Raw genomic sequence first — 18,884 nt, 5'->3', positions numbered from 1 at the left:
CCGCATCCATCCCGCATCCACCCCCGCATCCACCCCCGCATCCATCCCGCATCCACCCCCGCATCCATCCCCGCATCCATCCCCGCATCCATCCCGCATCCACCCCCGCATCCATCCCCGCATCCATCCCGCATCCATCCCGCATCCATCCCCGCATCCATCCCCGCATCCATCCCCGCATCCATCTCCGCATCCATCCCCGCATCCATCCCCGCATCCATCCCGCATCCATCCCCGCATCCACACCCGCATCCATCCCCGCATCCATCCCCGCATCCATCCCGCCGCGCGTTCCCGGCCCCGGGGGGCGTGGTCTGCGGGGCGCGCTGTTCGCCCATTGGCCGGAGGGGCGGGAAGGGGCGTGGCCCGCCGGCGGTGGGCGGGGCCTGCTCCTCGCTGTGCTCGCCGGGCTGCGGGCGGGCCCGGGCGGCGCGCTGCGCTCGGCCGCGAGCAGGTAGGGCTGGGCCGGGGCTGGCGCTTCCCGGTGCTCTCCCGGTGCTTCCCGAGCGCTCTCCCGGTGCTTCCCATCCTCCCTCGGCGCGTAGTGGGGGGCGGGGTGGCGGAGCGGGGGCCGCCGCAGCGGGCGGGCCGCGGCCGGCCTGGCTCCCCCCGCCCGGCTGCGGCGCACGGCCCGGGCCGTGTCCCCGCGGCGGCCCGGGAGCCCCGGCTCCGGGCTGCGCTCTGGTACCGCCGGGCAGAGCGCCGGGCAGGTGTCCCGGGAGCTGCAGCGTGCGGAGCCGAGCTCTCCCTGCGCTCCCGGCTTTCCGCGGGGCTGCGGCTCCGGAGCATCTCTCCTGGGGAGAGACTGCGGGAGCCGGGCCTGTGCAGTCCGGAGGGCAGCGGACAGACGGGATCCCATTAGTGCATATAAATACCTCGCAGGCAGGTGCCAGGGGATGGTGCCAGGCTCTTTTCAGTGTGCCCAGTGGCAGGACGAGGAGCAGTGTCTGTAAACTGAAACACAAGAAGTTCCACCTCAGCATGAGGAGGGATTTCTTTGCACTGAGGGTGGCAGAGCCCTGGCACAGCTGCCCAGGGAGGCTGTGGAGTCTCCCTCCCTGGAGACATCCAGACCCCACCTGGACACGCTCCTGTGTCACTGCTCCAGGTGACCCTGCCCTGGCAGGGGTGGGACTGGATGGTTTCCAGAGGTCCCTTCCAACCCTGACAATTCAGTGAATCTGTGGAAACACTGCCATGTTGCAAAAGGGCCCTGCACACCACCCACATCTTGGGTTTACCTGCATATGTATAGCATGCCTGCCACCTGTGCTGTAAATGTTCTGAAGTGGGCAGGTGGTGTATCTGCAAGAAACTTGTTCTCTGAACTTAATTTTTCTTGACCCCATCTGAGTACATGATAAGGAATCTATTTTACATAGTTGTTGTCAAAAATAGCATCACATTTGTGACAGGTTCAGCTATCAAAGCCCAGAACAACTGTATGTTATAGCTTGAAGTGCTTTAGCATTTGCAAGTTATTACAGCACTTGCTGGAAAGCTTCGTGCTTTAACACAAATTACAAACTAGAGTACATGAAAAAGTTGGATTCTCTATTATGGAACTTTTTTATATCAATCTGCAGAGCTACCATGCATTCCTGTGTAAAGTGTGGATATCAAGAAACCTGTTGTTGCTGTTCAGTTTTGTCAACAAAAGGGTGTGTGCATCCGATGACTCTTTGAAGATCTTTCCTTGATAGTTCTGCTTTTTCAATTTCAGATATAATTCAGTTGGAAGAACGCATGGCTGGCAGATAGTAAGTATGATGCTGTGCTGAACTGTGCTCCGTGGTAGTTTGGCAATGCTGTGAATGGAAAAATTCTCTCTTTAATGTAATTTCTCTAATAGTTTCTGCTCTAAACTCTCTTACTAATACAGGAAAGTCACTGCTCTTTTGGAAGGCCTCCCATTCCACTGCACCAGGACTTTCCAGCTGAATCTTGGTGGGAAGTATGTTCTGGGTATTGTTAATACCTCAGCCAGTTTTGGCTTTGCTCACAACAGAACTCATTATGAGGATGGTGTGGGGATGCCTTTTCACTTCCTTTGAGTTAGTTTTTGGCCTTTTCCCTTGCCTTTCCAGCTGTGTGTGTGGGGTTGGCTGCCTGGGAAGCTCTCACAGCTGGGCTGGCAGCCCCTGGAGGTGGTTGTGGGTGCAGAACGTGTCCTCTTCCCATCGTGTGGTTCAGTGCTGGGGGTGACACGTGCCCCATTCCCAAGCCAGGTGAAAACCCCACAGTGTGAGGGTGTGCACACTTCCACTGGAGGTGCTGACATGTGAGTTCATTCTTCATGGAGCTGGGTCAGCATCTGCATTGTAGCCCTTGGGATTTGGTGCTGCCTACCTGACAGCACGGGTTGCTTGCCTGCCTGCTGTGCTTTGGCAGCACACAGATGGTGTTCTTGTCTCTGGCCCTGCAGAACAGAAGATGCCCTGGCTACTTGCACAGGTTGTGTTCTGTCTGGTCTGCTTTCCTGAGTGCCATAAACACTTTTTCATATATTAATTTTGAAATGTCTACGTTGATCTCAAGTCCCAATAACTTAGGTTGTCCTACTTCAGAAAATCTCACCTTTTCCTGTTACCATCTGCTCAGTCAGGTCTGGCTGCTTTTCACTGTGCTCCTTTTGTTCCCTCAGTGTAGGGCTGTTCAAAAAGCTTTTAATTTCTTTTGTGCCCTTTTCCAGCTTGAGAGGCTCAGCTAATATGTCCTTTATACTCATGCATATTACTTGTTCCTTTGTGCATTTTGTGAGAACTCTGAGGTGCTGCCTGTGAGAAACTTGTGGATTCATGTGTCTTACAAAGCTTTGTTTTGTTTTGTTGTAGCCTCTGAAGAAATATCAGGTTGTAGCAGATTTATTTCACTGTTGCCCTTCAAAAGCAATTTAATTAGGTGCTTGCAGCTTAAGGAACTTTATAGTCCCTCACACAAGAAAGCTGTCATCTTTATGATGGCTATTAAGCCATTGAAATGTAAACTCTTAACTTTTCCTGACTGTAAGAAAATATTAATTGAAATAATTAGAGATATTTTTGGCCTTGTTGAATAAAAGAACACGTAAGCCAATGCAATTTGATAATGCTGTGGGAAAAAATAGTCCTGTCCTTCCAGTGGCCTCCTCCTTGATCTTCATGCCAGAACATGAATTTGTAAGCTGTATAAGACTAAGGAAATAAAGTAGTTGGGAGGAAAATGAGCATTTTTCATGTGGACCTTTATTCCCAACTTGAGCACAAGGTGAACTGTGTATGATGGGCAAGAAGAGGAGGCTTTAATTTATTTACCTCAAGATTAGTGTCTACTAATGCTAAAATGCCTTTTATATTAGCATAACGATTGTGAGGTCCCAAGCAGTCTGACACATTTATTTGGGAAAATATCAGACTAAATCTACTCATATATCTTGTTGTGTGTTAGATACAAAAACCAAAATAACTATTCTTTTAGTTTTTAATATTTACTTGGGCATAAATTAAATGTAATAAAAACAACCATTGCTTCAAGCTCCACGGCTTCTTTCTGTCAAGCAGGCTGGCTAAACAAATTCCTGAGAAAAGAGCACTGTATAGCAATCTCTAGAATAAAAATGTAGGTTGTTTATAGAAATGTTGCTTTTACCCCAAGTGTTTAATAATGATCATTCAAGATGCAAAATTTAAATTTTTCAGCTGTGAGATGTAGCCTCTGATGGTGCAATCATGTCTGTGTCTATTAAGAATAATGATTTTTTTTTGTTATTTGTTAATGAATTTGCCCGATAAACTGACTTACAAGTGGTAGGCAGCTTTCCTCAGATCTCAACCTGGGAACCATAACTGGGATGTAACTTGGGCTGGTTGTTAGGTTTTGTCACTATAACTCTACAACCTTTTAGTCTTGATTCTCTCTCCTAGATTGCTGGGAGGCCTGGGAAGGTGACTGGAAGCAGCACAGGGTGAAGGTCCAGCACTGTGGTAAGTGTGCTATTTTAAACCAGCCAGGAGAAGAGCTGGGAAAGGAGCTGCTGTGGAACTGTGAGTCCAGGAGTGAATCACTCGCTGATGAATTGTCTGCAGCTGTGTGTGGGAAGATGAAAGAGCTGAGAATTTAAAAAGAGGAGGCAGCAGTAGCTGGCAGCATGTTCTTGCTCATGGTGAAGGGAGGGAATGTGCATGCAGAGTATGAGGGCAGGTATTGATGCTTCACCTTTTCATAAAGCTGTGAAACACACTAATCCATTTATCCTCAGTGTGTGTTTGCTAATAGAGCATTAATATTTTCTTTACTGCTCAAGTGGGAAACTGGGGAGAAATGTGATGTTTTCCATTAGTTATGTGCAAGTTTAGTGGTGGAAGTCAAAACTAGAAGTTGGCTAACTTTGACACCAGACTCTGTGAACCTTGTTCATATATTAGTTTGTAAGAATGTAATGGCAGTAATAGTTTGCAAATTTAAGATTTTAGTTTCATTGCATGTTAATATCTTACTATGATAGAACCACTCCAAAGTATTTCCAATGAGGGTATTTATGGATTTTTATTTTTCCTCCTAAAGTGGCTTTCTGGAAGATGACCATAGAAGATCTCCCAGAACCTTCCTTTGAAGGAGATTCCCTCATTGAAAGAGAACGATTCTTATTCCCAAATTCTGAAACATCTGTTACTTTTTCTGTTGCTGCAGCACCAATGCCTTCAGACTGTGGTATGTACTTTAAACAGAAAATGAATTTGTGATTAGCAGAGAACAAATTTGAATGATAAATTTTAAGAAAACCTGTCAACTCTTAATTATTTCTTTCCAGAAAAAGTTTTCTTCTTCTTATCTTAAAGGAAAGATGAAGACCCGTGCTTTTCCCATTTTTCTTATTGCATACACTATAAATTATATCTTTTCCTTTGTACAGTTCTGTGCATGTGTGGTCATGTTTGTACTTCTTTCACATCTCAGTGTAGAACTGGATATTGTGATAAGATGTAAAATTGGAGTAAGTAAGGAAAGTTAATCTACACCACATTTGAAACCTCTAGCCTTACATTTTTTCTTGTGCTTTAGTATGTAAATGATGTACTAGAAGAGGATATTTCTGTTGGAAGTGTAAGTTTTTGTCGTGGTAAGGACTGTAAAGTGAGTGGTAGAAAATTATACCGAGTATCAGTGATCAGCTGTCAAAATAGTGTTTGTCTTCAGTGACTGTCTTCACATGTATAAATTATAATAAAATTTCTGACAGCATATAATGTGTTAAAATGTCACTGTAGGTGAGGAACTTTACTGATAGCTGCAATTATAATGCCTTTGCATGTTGCAGAAGATAATAATAGCATCTATGTACTTCAAAAATCACTCCTTCCACCTCTGTGTTTCCCATGCATTGATTAGAGCAATCAGCTGTATTCAGGAAGAATAAACACATCTAATGTTCTGTCTTTGACAGACTCCGCATTCTCGAGACCCAGTTTATAAGTTAGCTCAGGTTGGGAATGTAAGTGTTCCATATGATGTATTTCAGTACCTGAACATGTGTCTTTACATGGTTTAGCCCTGTTCTCATCACTTATCTTCCTCCTCTGCTCTAAGTACTGCCATGATTTATTCCATTCTACTTTCTTATCCCTTAAATAAAGTTTCCATTTGCCTTCTTTAAACATTTTTTGTTGGGTATCTTCTAATAACCCTATGATTTCACTGCTATGTGTTCTACCTGGTTTCTGCCTACTCATGAAATAAAAATCCTTTTCTAGGAGGTTGCTGTCACCTGTGTAACATTGCTGAATCTGGGTAAAGGAGGTTAAACCATGGCAGAGAGAGATTCTCAGTCTTTACATTCAGTGCATTTATTTTTCCTTAATACAGTTGGGCACTGTGATCAGTACTTGGGAAAGATAGAGGAGGAGAAAGTAATATTTTAAGGTATCTAGATGCCAAGGAGAAAGTAATATTTTAAGGTATCTAGATGCCACTGCCATCCTTTCATGGGATTCATTGCTTTAACAGATTTTTCTGTAGCATTGCTTTGTTTGCAAAGACTGCAGCTGATCACCTGCTAAGCACTTAGGGTAGTTGTTATTAATCCTTGATACAGTCTCAGATTTTTACCCTACCATGCTGACTGTAAGAGTTGATTTCTGATAGATAATTTTGATCAGATTTGTGGCTAGAAATCTTCCTGGTAGGCTAAGAACTAGTGAATATTGTGTAGGATCATTAATCTTGTTGCCTAGTTGTCTGTTTACTTCATAGCTTTCAGCTATGTTTTATGTGGAAGGTAAATATTAGTGGATAAATGAGTAGATGTGTGTTGATGCATTGGATGTAGGGAAGAAGCACACTTGTAGTGCTGGGAGATAAATGGTTTGGGGTTTTTTTATATGGTAGGTGAAAATAAAAATTAATGGTAAATATTAGTGAAAGTTGTCCTCCTTTTCCATTCTTATTGAGTCAAGGCGATGGAGTTTGAGGAACTCTAAACAGCCAGGAAGAGAACTCTGTATGTGTTCTTATCTGTTAATCCAATCTAGAAGTCAGGTATGCTGTTTTTGGGGAAAGGTTGGGATGATTCACCCAGGCGTGGTTTATGCCATGTCACACACCCAGATGGGTGATGGTGTGTGTTGCTTAACCTGTCTGTCCTGTCTGAGAGCCATGAATCTGTGATAGATGTGAGCTGTATTGTGCATTTATCCAAAACCTGTTTAAAAGGCAACTCCCTGATAGCTGCAGCGGGGGTGAAAATACAGTGTTTGCCATGGTTCGTTTACTGATAGTAGTAGACTCTGCTTTCATTCCCTCTCCTCATAGCCATTGCTATCCAGATTCTTTCATATAATTTTCCAGAGCTGGAAGAAATTCCACAGATTAAAAACAGAGAATGTGTGCTTCATTAACAAGCAAACACACCTGTGAATAATGTGACGTATACTTTTATAATAAGGTGTTTAATAGTTCGGGTTGCCTGAAAGAACATGAGGCTTAAAATCTTCAAAAGTGGGTTGTTGGTTTTTTTTTTTCTGGTCTTGATTTAGTGTCTTAATTTTTGAAGGTGTTTGTTTCCTGCAGCTGCCACCAGCTGGGATTGATGCATTAATGAAATACTGAAAATAGCAGAGGTTACAGAATGCCTTCATGATTAGAGTGTGTGTTTATATTTTGTATGTTCCATGTAAATTGTGATGGAAGAAGAAGAAGGAAGATGTTTTCTCTCTGCTGTCCTTTGAGTTTGAAAAACTAGATGCATGTTAAACATCCAGATTTTATATAAAGACTCTTTTCTTTTTTAACAGAGTTTTCCTTCTTTGATCCCAACGATGCGGCATGCCAAGAAATACTCTTCGACCCCAAAACTTCAGTTTCTGAATTGTTTGCTATCTTAAGGCAGTGGGTTCCACAGGTCCAGCAGAATATTGATATTATTGGGAATGAGGTGAGACACAAATGAAGATCCTTGTGTGCTCTCAATGTTAAATCCTGTGTTGACAGTGAATAAGACCAGTTCATTTAGAAGTAGAATTAATCATAAATGCAGATACAGTTTCTACTTTTAAACAAGGAGTGACTGATCATGCCTTGTATTCCACATCTTGTCAGGTTTTATTTGGAAAAAGAGAGATGATGGATAAAATTCAGTACATTTGCATAGATGGTAAAAACAATGTTTCTCTCAAGGCAATTGTGTTCAGACCCTTCACCTTGGTGTTTCAGTTTCTTACTTAGCAGTAATCCCAAACTCAAATCCAAAAAATATATGAAGTTACCCTTAAAGCCTGACCTTAAGGGCAGTATTTCCAAGGCACAAAATGTGTTTCTAGTATTTCCATCCTACTTTCTTATTTTTCTTGTGGATTACAGTTTTTTTTCTGGGGAAGTGTAGTGAAGATGAATGCTACCATATTATAACTGAGAATTTCTTTTTAGAGTTGTGTGGGAGTGGGGTAGGTAATTGTTGAGAGGTCAAAGAAGAAGGGGAGAGCTTTATAAATCATTTTCTCATGCATTTAACTGCTTAACTTTTTAGCATGTGAAATGTATGTTAGAAGGAGCAATATAAAGAAATTTTTAAATCCGTAAATAATGAAGGTTAATTATAATGCTGTTTATTACATTGGTGTATGTTGCTCAGTTCTGCAGTTAAGAGTCTTTTCTGGCAGGCTTCTTTGTTACTAGCCATTGTAATGAATCCAGAAGTCAATATATCTGAAATAACTTAGGAAACAGTAGTGTTGTCAAAGATATGCCAGAGCTAAAATGTGCTTCTTTTCCACTTGCCTGTCAGATCATTAAAAGGGGTTGCAATGTGAATGACAGAGATGGACTGACTGATATGACTCTCCTACATTACACTTGCAAATCAGGGGCTCATGGCATTGGTGAGTAAAAAAAAAAGTCATTAGAGATGTAAAACATAATTGACTCACATAAGCTTATCCCACTGACACTTACAGTATTTTTCCTTGCAGTAGAGTTTTTTTTTTTTTTTGTGCTTGGTTTTCTCTGTTCTAGTGGCCATGGGCAAAGAAGATGCAGAATTGCAGCTGTAGCCATGGGGAGAAAGCTGAGTTAGTGGTATAGGTATTGCACACAGTAGTACCAGCTTAAACAGATAGTTCATGTAGCAAAGGCAGTTTCAGACTGAAGTGCATGCTGCAAGTTTGCTGTGGTTTCTGCTGCAGTTTTTTCACAGCAGAATGTTTAGGTGACTGGGTGTTCTTTTGTTTTGTTTCTTTCACCCTTTTCATGTCGGAAGAGAACAATAAACTTTTTTTGCATTATTATGGCCATAAATACTGGAAATGAACGCACATTTAACTCTGTTTGAACACCCCTATTAACTTTCCTATGTTTTGATACTTTTTTTGTTGACCTGAGCCCACTTCTCTGAGTTTGAGAGAAGTCTGGCGCAGGTCATCTTCCCTGGTGTCAGCAGATCTTTTAACATAAACTTCAGCATTGTGATGTTCAATTCTTTTTCGCCTATCAGATCCCAAAACTCCTGGGTTTGATGGCTGACACAGTGCTTACATTAGTGATAAACAGACAGTGTTGTTATACACTAGAGATTTCAGCCCTTTATGATAAAGGGCAAAAATTTCTGTATCCTAATCCTAAAAAGAGAAGGCAGAGTAATAGTTCTGCTGTGAGCTTGAAGGGCTTAATGTATGTTTTGTTTTACACATAAACATCTATGTTTTTTGAGGTCAAATAAATCACTAATGAATACTTTACAAAAATTACCCTGCAGGTGATGTTGAAACTGCTGTAAAATTTGCAACACAGCTTATTGATTTGGGTGCTGACAGCAGCTTGCGCAGCCGCTGGACAAATATGAATGCCTTGCACTATGCTGCCTACTTTGATGTTCCAGAACTGATCAGTCTTATTTTGAAAAATGCAAAGCCAAAAGGTAGGCACTGTGACCTTTGTTCCATGTAGTTGTCCATATTTTGTAGCACCTAAGCTGATGCATTGTGGTCTGTTAGTCTGGTGTACATTTATCCATTATACATAAATAATTTCTTATTCTTTTGTTCAGCCTCGTTGGTTCATTTTTCTCTTAAACTATTTTTTAGTGCTTTACTGCACTGTTTCCAATGCTGGTTTTTAAACTTGACCTTTGTACAAGACAATAGATGTTTCAAATAGACTGGAACGCAAACTGGTTAATCTTAAGTTACTGAGAACTAAGAGAACGTTTGCAGAAAACCAAAGATACAACTATTCTAGTAAAATCTTTTGGGTTTAAGGTTCCTTAAACATTGAGAAGTATGTTTGACATATGGGGAGAAGGTTAAAGGAGTAGTGGGGATTTGGCAATTGCATGTGGCAAATCTGTGACTGAGGCAATTTTGACGTGCTCATTTTTCCCATTTCTCAGCTATGTAAAAGGTCCTGTTTAAGAAACAGTTTGACTTTAGTGTTTGTCATAAATAGATAACACCTTTTGGAATGGTACTGTGAAGGATTGGTAGTTGGAGCCCTCTTTATACTAATGCACATGAAAATACAGAAATAGTTCTGATCAGAACTGTTTGTTACTAATTTGGTCAGGACAGCAAAACCACTAAGCAACTTTATTGCTAAAATTGTAAAAATGTGAATTTGTCACTAAAATTGTACAAATGTGAATTTGTTCTACTGAATATCCTTCTGATTGTGCTAGTTTGCAAAAGGATTTTTATCTAGGGACTCTGTCTTAGCAGTTTGAAAAGCTGGTAGGCTTTTGGAGTACCCAGGGCTTGCTTACCCCATCTTGAATCTCCATGGAGGTAATTGCTAAGCAGTGCTCTTACTGGTGTGACTTGCTTAGGAGGTGACAAGTGTGGGTGGGTAACAAAAGACAAAATCACACTGCACAGTAGTTAAGTCCACATCACATTTCAATAGCCTGGCCTCCATAATTTGCATCAGCAGTTTAAGGTCTCCTTTCAGACCTTATTTGCATTTGGTGTTCTCCTCCTGTGCAGTTCCTACTGAAGGGGTGGGACTTTGCTCAGATTTCCAAGGAAACCATTCTGGTTACTGGGCAGTTGGCAATTCTTGGATAAGCAGCTGATATTTTTAATCTCAGGAAATATGTAAAATTATTTGCCCTGTGACATGGAAACAATGAATAGTCTGAATTAACAGAATAATTTTAGCTCCATACTTCGTCAGGCAGTTTGTAGAGAAGGAAGAACATACGCAGAAGGTGAGCATGCTTTGGATGGATCCATAATGAACTAGAGAAAAAATGGTTGTTAATATAAAAATAACTTCTCAAGACAGTGGCGTGCTGACTCTGAGACGCCCATTGTGAAGCACAGGTGTTTCCTTTTGATTTACTGCTAAACTGCTTTCTTTGTGACACTCTGTAGTTAAAGTCTTCATACTGATTTACTCCTCAGTTGCTACAGCAGAGAGCTAGTTTGGTCTTGGATTTCTAGAGGTTTTAAATACGAAAATTGTATATTATCTTCCTCCTGATAGTTTGGGTGTAGTTACCAGGTAACATTTTATACTTGTTTTTCTTTCTGTCACCTCTACTATGCCCACTTAGATCGAAGCTGTAAGAGAGCTGTTCAGAAAATCTAAGCATAAAACTTTCAAATCTGAGGAAGTCACACAGTCTAACTCCAAAAACCAAGCCAAACATCAGTTGTTTTTCAAAATAGGAGTACATGCAGCTGTTACTGGCTCAGTAGCTGATGCTACTGACCAGTATTTCTGCAAACTGGTTCCTATGTGTGCAGAAAATGTTGGGTTGAATTCCATGGAAGTTTCAATGGCTGTATACAGCTCCTCAGCTTCTAGCTGGTTTTAAGCTGGTGATGTCTTTGGACCTGTGGTACATAAAGGGTACATCTGCATGTGTAGCTCTCATTATGATTGAGGCATGTGAATGCAGTCTTTTTTCATGTTTGTGTTCAATCAGAGTGATTGCAAAACTGTTAAATTCTGATTGCAGATTTGTTACCTTTGATCTTTATAAAATTGAGTAAATTTTATGAGTATGTATGAACTTAACATGCCTATACAGACATATATAACTGTGTATTTTCTATGTTGTTGATGTTTTATTTGTTTATTTAGTGTAACTATATAAGGATGTTGATACATGGGATATACTTTGTTTATGGCATTGTGAGAAGCGGTAGTGTTTTCTGGGATGGAGACTGGTACTGGAAAATATGAGGAGATTCTTCAGCCCTGAGGTGGAAAGTTTTGTGTTCCTCAGTGGTATTTCAAATTGGAACATGATTGCTAATACTTGTGGTCTTTTGGCTTGTGTATTAAATCAGCTGGCATTTTTAATTAACAGTCCTATGCCTAGCTGACTCAAAATGACATCTCTCTTGTGTAATTTAAGAGAGGAGCCTCAGACTAAACAGACATTTAAACTCCAATCTTCTAGAACAGTAATAACTTCATAACAGATTGAAAGATATATTGGGAACAACTGATAGAAATATATATTGTGCTAAATCACTTCAAGTCAGATGCAGTTCTCCATTTTCCAGACTATCAGTGTGAGACCTTTCAAAGTGCAATTCTTTGAAAACAAAGAAATTATAACAATCACCAGCTCTTACTTCATTCTTGGCCATTACTAATTAAATCAGTGTAAAGCAGATGTATAATCAGTTTCCCCTTGCCCTACTGCCTGCTCACAAAGGAGCACAACTGCTTGAAGATGCGTCTCATTTTAATGTTTGACACTTAGAATCAATAAAATATAAATGTTTCTGAAACATTAAAAAATTAATTTACTTGCAAACCTGAAGTTACTCCCTTGTTAATCTTGGCACAGTAGACTGGGCACCCTGAGTAGCAGCAATTTTGCAGTTAAGCCATCAGTATTAAAAAATGAGTGAAAGTACATGCTCATCTTGCAGCTTGGTTCGTGGTATGAATAAACAGATGTAAATAAGGTTGATACTCTGTGTAGAATTACTTCTTATATGCATTTGGTACATAAATAATGGTGTGTCTGTGTAAATGCTAACATAAACTGGAAAAATGAATGTCCTCTCAAGGAATCTGTAGGGGGAAACGTTCATGTAACAGACTTGCATACCTCACATGTGATGTTTAATTGCAGATGTGGATGCCACCTGTAGTGATTTTGATTTTGGAACAGCTTTGCATATTGCTGCATTTAACCTATGCACAGGAGCTGTCAAGTGTTTACTGGAACATGGAGCAAATCCTGCCTTTAGGGTAAGGAGTTAGGTTGTAGATTCACCAGAAGCTGAAAAAGGTACCTGGAAAAACTGAACAGTCTGTCCAGGATTTTGACTAGCTAAGTGTGTTACATGGAGTGAGAGTGCCTCAGAAAAAGATATTTGCAACTCATAGTGGATGATTTTGTATGCTTTGTCCTACTTGTGTGTTGAAGTTTGCATTTTTGTGTCATGGTCTAGTTCATTAGTTCAAATAACTTACAAGAGGTTTTTCTGTTGGTTGTTTGAGCTTTCATTTATTAATACTCACGGGTGTCTTGCATCAGCTGAATCCCCATGGCAGTGGGGCATCTTTTCAGAAATGGAGGAGTGCAATCTTTGCCCTTCAGAAATGCAGTGTGGTGCTTAGCAGTGATCCCAGTGTCAGCATGAGTAACTGAGAATGCATAAACATCAGCTGCTCTCCTTAGTAACCTAATAATAGGCATAGGTTATAGTGCAAAGTGTTGCTGATATGTGTCTAGCCACAATCTTGGGTTTTGATTGAGTTTTGTGTTTGATTTGGGTGTTTGGGGTTTTTTTGTTGTTTGTGTTTTTAGGGGGAAGGGCTTGGAAGGTTTTCTTATTGTAGAAAAAACCAGTGTCTCAGTTCTCTATTTTCAAATGCAGGGGGTTATTTTAAATGAGAAACCATACTTGTTTTAAGGGTACTCAAAAGTCATTATTTCATGTAGCATTGTTGCTGTGACATCTTCTGGAACGTTATTCTCCATATAGTTCTTCATGATATTCAATCTAGATCTCTTGAAAAATGGTGGGTTTCTTTTTGTCTCTGTTCAGTGTGCATGAATGTGTCTCAAGTTCTCTGGCAGCTGTTATGTTTAGGAGTCTGTTGTCACAGGCAGTGCTGCTTTGTAGTTGCACGAGCTTTCTGAGCTGGCTGAGGTGGCTGTGCCCTTGAGAAGGGAAATCCTGAGCTTCCCCTGAGTTTCCACTTCACCTTCCTGCTACTGCTCTGCCCCTGCTTTGTGTTGGCACAGAGGTTTGCAGGGCACCTGGTGGGCTGAATCATGGGACTGATGTGACCAAAATAATCTCTAATGTCATGACTACAAAGTCAAACTCCCCACACAACTTTAACCCAGCTATTTCCTGTTTTTAAGGTAGTGTGATTTTTACTTACAGAGTGATTGGAGATTTTTAAGGAATGGTGGGTGTTGAATTGCTCAAACCTGCAATAAAGTTTTGACTAGAGACAGTGTGTAGAGTTGGATTATTTGGGAGCAGCAGTGTAAAGTCTAAGTAAGGATTGTACTTTTCTAGCTTTGAGATGGATTGAGAGGGGGCTCAGGAAACATTGAACTTCTAGTCTGTTTGTAAGGGACCAAAACAAATACAGTCTTACTCTGCATCATTCCTTCTGGTAATGTTTGAGTCCAGGGGCTCAGTTGAGACAAATTTGGAAGACTGAGATGATTATTTTGGTACAGACATTGTGAAAATGGGCAGACAACCGAAGCTCTTTGCTAACGAGTGTAGATAGAACTATCCCTGGAGCAGCCTGACAGTGCCTGCTGTCTGGGCTGCTGGCCTGGAGTTGATTTTAACTCCAGGGGAGCTGCTGCTGCAACAACTCATCCTGTCACATAAGACATGCAGGGAATCACAGTCACAGCTCTCTGGGTCTGGGACGTGTTTGGAAAGGACTCTGTCCTTAACCCATCTCTCATAGGGTAGTCTGTGTCCAGATAAACCTGAACAGGTTTATTCAGGTACTCATGTCAGCCATCACATTTGCATATTCTATACATACAACATACTTTTAAATTCCCCCTTACATTTGGAATAAGCCTCACCAAGGAGTAAGCTATATGCTGGGTAAAGATGGATTCTTTGGGAGGAGTTGGCATTTTGGTATTGGCATTACAGACAAGAAGTCTGCCCTGCTTTCCTAACTCTGTGTTCAGGTACACAGAGGTACCTGAACACACAAGTGTCTTGTTTCAAGTGTTCTGAGTCCTAATAATGTTCTTAAATTTGAAAATGTTGGTTACTTGTCAATTTCAAGAATGAGATGCTGTACTTGCTAGTTGATCTATCTAAGGATGTTTTGGCATCCTTATTTGAAAATGTGGATTTTTTTCATAGTTGCTTATATTTTAGGAAAAATACCTAATAAAGAGGATTAAACACTGTAAAATGCTGTGGTTTCATCTATCAGATCTATCTTGTAACAACTTTAAATTCTGTGCTATGTTATGTTTCTGCAGAATGACAAAGGGCAGATTCCAGCAGATGTGGTTCCTGATCCAGTAGATATGCCACTGGAAATGGCAGATGCAGCAGCCAGTGCAAAGGAAATCAAGCAGATCCTGCTGGATGCAGTGCCTCTCTCGTGTGACATCTCCAAAGCCATGATTCCAACCTACGACCACGTCACAGGCAGGGCCATGCTTCTGTCACTTGGCCTGAAGCTGGGAGATCGTGTTGTTATTGCAGGACAGAAGGTATGGCCACCAGCCTGACACTACTCTCATAATTCCTGGAGAGTCCATTTCCTTACCACTTCGGAGACATACCTCAATTTGAGGGTCTGAAATGCTTTCTGGAAGGTGTGATCTCTGGATGGCAGCAAGGAACTGGTTAGGGAAAGTAATAAGCTTGAAGAGTTGTATGATAAAGTCATTATTATGAAAAGCAATTTTGACAGGCAAAGGCTGCATTTTGTGTCTTTAAATGATTTTTAACAGTCTCCTATAGTACATCAGCATGGCTTTTATTAACATTTTTGATGTCATATCAAAGTGATGGTAAAATTCCCAAATTACTCTTTGAGTTGCCCAGCTTTGTTAGGAGTGTGCATTCACGAAGTACTCCTGATAGTTTGCAGAAGGCAGGGAAAAAAACCCTTCAGTTCTGCTTAGCCTATAGTAACCCAGTTTCACTGGTGCAATGCAGCTAAAATCTTTGAAGCAGTGCTGTGCCAACAGGGTTGTTACATGGTTCTGTGGAAGTATAAGGACGTAGCTAATAGAGGTTCAGCTCAAATGTGAATAGCTCTTTAGAAGCTACCATGAAAGCCACCTTTCTAAAAACACATTTTAAAACTGTAGCATTAATATTGCATTCAGTATTCAGACTTTTTATTTGCTCTGATAGCAAGGGATCTAAGTGCTAGAACTCTTTCAGAGAAGTACTTTTTTCCTGGTAAATACTGAAAGCATTTGTGAGCAAAATTTTATATTTGAATAGCTTTCACTTTAATAGCTTTCCTAATATAGCTTCAGATTTGTAACATCACAACTGAAAGATTCTAAAGTGATCTCTGGCAAGAGTGTGAAGCAGCTCCTATTGTGTTATTTTGATTTGGTGTATTCTTGAAATTGGGTCAGGGAAAGCAAAGGAATCACTAGCTATGCAGAAGGCATTTTAACTGAAGTATGTACAGAAAGCCACATCCTTAAAGACTTTTCTTTATCAGAAATCACAGTGGCAGCAAGAGGAGATAATGTAAGTGCAAGTTAATGGAGGCTTTAGAGGAAGAAAGTGATGAAATTGGTGCTCTTGTGTATCTTTCCTCTAAGTAAGGCCCATAGAACAGTTTGTGCTGTAATGTGCTCACTGTGCATGGGTTAAAGAAGTTGTTAGAAGCTGCTTTTGTGCTGCCAAAGGCCAGGAGGGCTTTGCAGCTGGCTTGTTTTTCTTTAAGGAAGCCCAATCTGTTCTAGAGCAGGTGGGAAGAAGGAATGTGATTGTGCTTTTTGAACTTCCATTTCCACAGCAGCTTTCCTCCCTTCCTTCCTTTGTGAGCGAGGAGCTGTTGTGCAGTACTCCCACGTTGCTTCCCACCCTTTTTCTCCATTTGCCTGAATGGAGAAGTTGTTCTCAGCCCTGCCTTCCCCTCCCCCTCGATACTCCTAAATTTCTGCAGGGTGGAGCAAAAGTGAAAACAGGATGAGTAAAACAGTGCCCTGTTTTTAACCTTCTGGATCAGTTCTTATTCTGGAATATGGAAGCTGGGATGAGGGCACTTGGAACAGCAGCATTTTTTGGAGCTGTATTTACAGCTTCCTGTTATCTTTCCTGCTTCTGCAGTCTCCTGATATGTCAGCTTTAATGAAGCTTGAAAGCCAGGCACAGTAGATGCCAGGGGGAGAATGGATTCCTCTCCTGACTCCTACTGCGCCTGTCGTTCCGGTTGTCACGCAGGGTAGGAAGCTGTGTAAGCAGGTGTTCATGTGTACGTGATGTGGGGCCCCACAGCTCCACCAGCTCCTGCTCTGCTAGACTCAGTGTCCATTTGGATCACATCTGATGAAATGGGAGTGCAGGGAGACCAGCAGCTGGGAGAAAACTGCTCCTGCTGTGTCTCATGTGAGAGAGATCCCCCACTCCTTGCTTGCACAGGTCCTTGGGCAGAATTGGAGCTGCAGTTTTGCCATCTCCCACCTCTGGTTTAAGATACTGGCTGTTCTCCTCTGCTCAGTACATGGTTTTTGGCTCTTGGTGCCAGGAAAGTTAGTGGAGGAATTGTAGGAATCTGTGGGGCTGCTTGGCTGAACTTCCTCTGGCTGAATTTGATCCCTGTGTCAATGGCTAAAATATCTCAGTTTAGATTAGAGTGACATACCTGCCTATAACAATCAAGTTTAAGGAGATCTTCAGCATAAGAGAAGAGGCTCTGGGTCATGTTTATTTCTTTACAGACAGTAGGAAAGAGTAGCTGGAAGGTTTTATATTAAAAAAATAAAAATTGTTTCTATCTGTTTACTCTCTGAGGCTTGGATTAAACAGTGGAGTCATAGTGTAAAATGAGCTAACATTAAGGTCACATGAGATGAGGAGAACTGAGCAACTGAAAGATCAAAGCTTTTTATTACTAAAACGAATTTAAAAATCAAATATAAAAATCAATTTAAATCAATGTTAAATGCATCTCTTGTAGTTATTCCTCCCCTGTTTGGTTGAAGTGTGTGAGTTTATAATGTATGTTTGTGGAGAAAAAGATCTACCAGCAAGACTGGTCTGTCTTGATATTCTTCATATGCTTATCTGTTCAGAGTTTATAGTATTTATTGAAGCAACAGCAAATGTTTAAAACATTTTAGATGTTTTAAACATTTCCTGACTTTTAAAATTTTGTTTAATCATAAGGAGTGAATAGAAGACTTACAAATGTTTTCCAAAGACAAAAAAAAATATATACTTGTATGTGCATATATATACACACAGAGATTTGTCTAATCTAATATTTCTATGGAACCTCCAGTTCAGGAAGATACCTAGCCCTGATTCTGGAATTATTCTTGTATAAACAGTGGAAGTAAAACCTCTCACTGGGCATGTGCTCCTGCACCTTGCTGACCTAGAGCTGTGTTTACAGTGGTCTTTACTGTCTAATTCTTGTCTGTTGTGGCATATCTGTCCATAACCATGGCTGCTCTTTAATGCAAAATATACACAGAAGGACTAAGACCTTTTGGAAAATGTATTGAGTGGTGTTGAAAGGTAGGAATGTGAATAAGTGGGGGAAATGATGTTTGCATTTTTGTGATGATTTGTCTTGCATTTTGGAGACGACTTGCTGTCTCTTTCATAACCGATACTATTTTCTCATGAACAATACTTGTTTAACAAACCCATTCTGTGCTGATGCTTTTTCTCTTAGGTTGGTACCTTAAGATTTTGTGGCACAACGGAATTTGCCAGTGGCCAGTGGGCTGGTGTAGAGCTGGATGAACCAGAAGGGAAGAACAACGGAAGTGTTGGAAAAGTCCAGTACTTCAAGTGCGCACCAAAACGCGGTATAGCCTTTATTTTATTTTTTCTTCAATTTTTAAACCCCCAATTTTAAAGAGTACTACTGGAAGGTATGAGCTATTTGGGAGGATAAGAACAGGTAGCAGTTTCTGTTGTTTTTCTTTGTAGTGCTGTGTTTGATTTATTGTTTCTTCAGCTGGTCCTAAAGTTTTGACTGCACTATTTGCAAAACGACTGAAACAACCAACCAGTCAAAATTTCTGGTTATTTCCTTGAAACTGTGAGAGTTCCTGTTTTTTCATTGATACTGTTGCAATGACTTGTTTGTACTGTGACAATAATAGCCATGTTTCTTTACCTGCTTTGTCTTCCTTGGTCAGACATTCCTGCTCATAGTTGTTTTCTAACTTTGAGCTTGAGGTATTTTAATTGAGGTGCCGTGTCCACACAGGGCATACAAAGGTGTTGTGTTTTGTAGCAGTG

At 41.0% G+C, this 18,884-nt stretch overlaps 1 protein-coding gene across 3 annotated transcripts in view; it reads left to right on the top strand.

The window, feature by feature from the left end:
• The first annotated feature begins 345 nt into the window (after positions 1-345).
• Positions 346-18,884, top strand: part of CLIP4 (CAP-Gly domain containing linker protein family member 4) — a 31,524-nt gene continuing 12,985 nt past the window's right edge. Inside the window, exons 1-11 of one of the 3 annotated variants that reach the window (XM_064415128.1) lie at positions 366-454; positions 1,724-1,760; positions 1,883-1,947; positions 3,903-3,962; positions 4,543-4,689; positions 7,269-7,408; positions 8,258-8,351; positions 9,224-9,385; positions 12,560-12,678; positions 14,912-15,148; positions 18,310-18,445. In XM_064415128.1, the coding sequence (XP_064271198.1) occupies positions 4,557-4,689; positions 7,269-7,408; positions 8,258-8,351; positions 9,224-9,385; positions 12,560-12,678; positions 14,912-15,148; positions 18,310-18,445 (1,021 nt within the window). In that variant the 5' untranslated portion in view covers positions 366-454; positions 1,724-1,760; positions 1,883-1,947; positions 3,903-3,962; positions 4,543-4,556. Of the gene's footprint in view, positions 455-1,723; positions 1,761-1,882; positions 1,955-3,902; positions 3,963-4,542; positions 4,690-7,268; positions 7,409-8,257; positions 8,352-9,223; positions 9,386-12,559; positions 12,679-14,911; positions 15,149-18,309; positions 18,446-18,884 lie in introns of all 3 variants that reach the window. The other 2 variants (XM_064415126.1, XM_064415127.1) reach the window with 2 other exon arrangements.

This window comes from Passer domesticus, chromosome 3 (genome assembly GCF_036417665.1).
Source record: "Passer domesticus isolate bPasDom1 chromosome 3, bPasDom1.hap1, whole genome shotgun sequence".
In the NCBI taxonomy this organism is placed as follows: domain Eukaryota; kingdom Metazoa; phylum Chordata; class Aves; order Passeriformes; family Passeridae; genus Passer; species Passer domesticus.
This window is presented reverse-complemented; position numbering and strand designations above follow the sequence as displayed.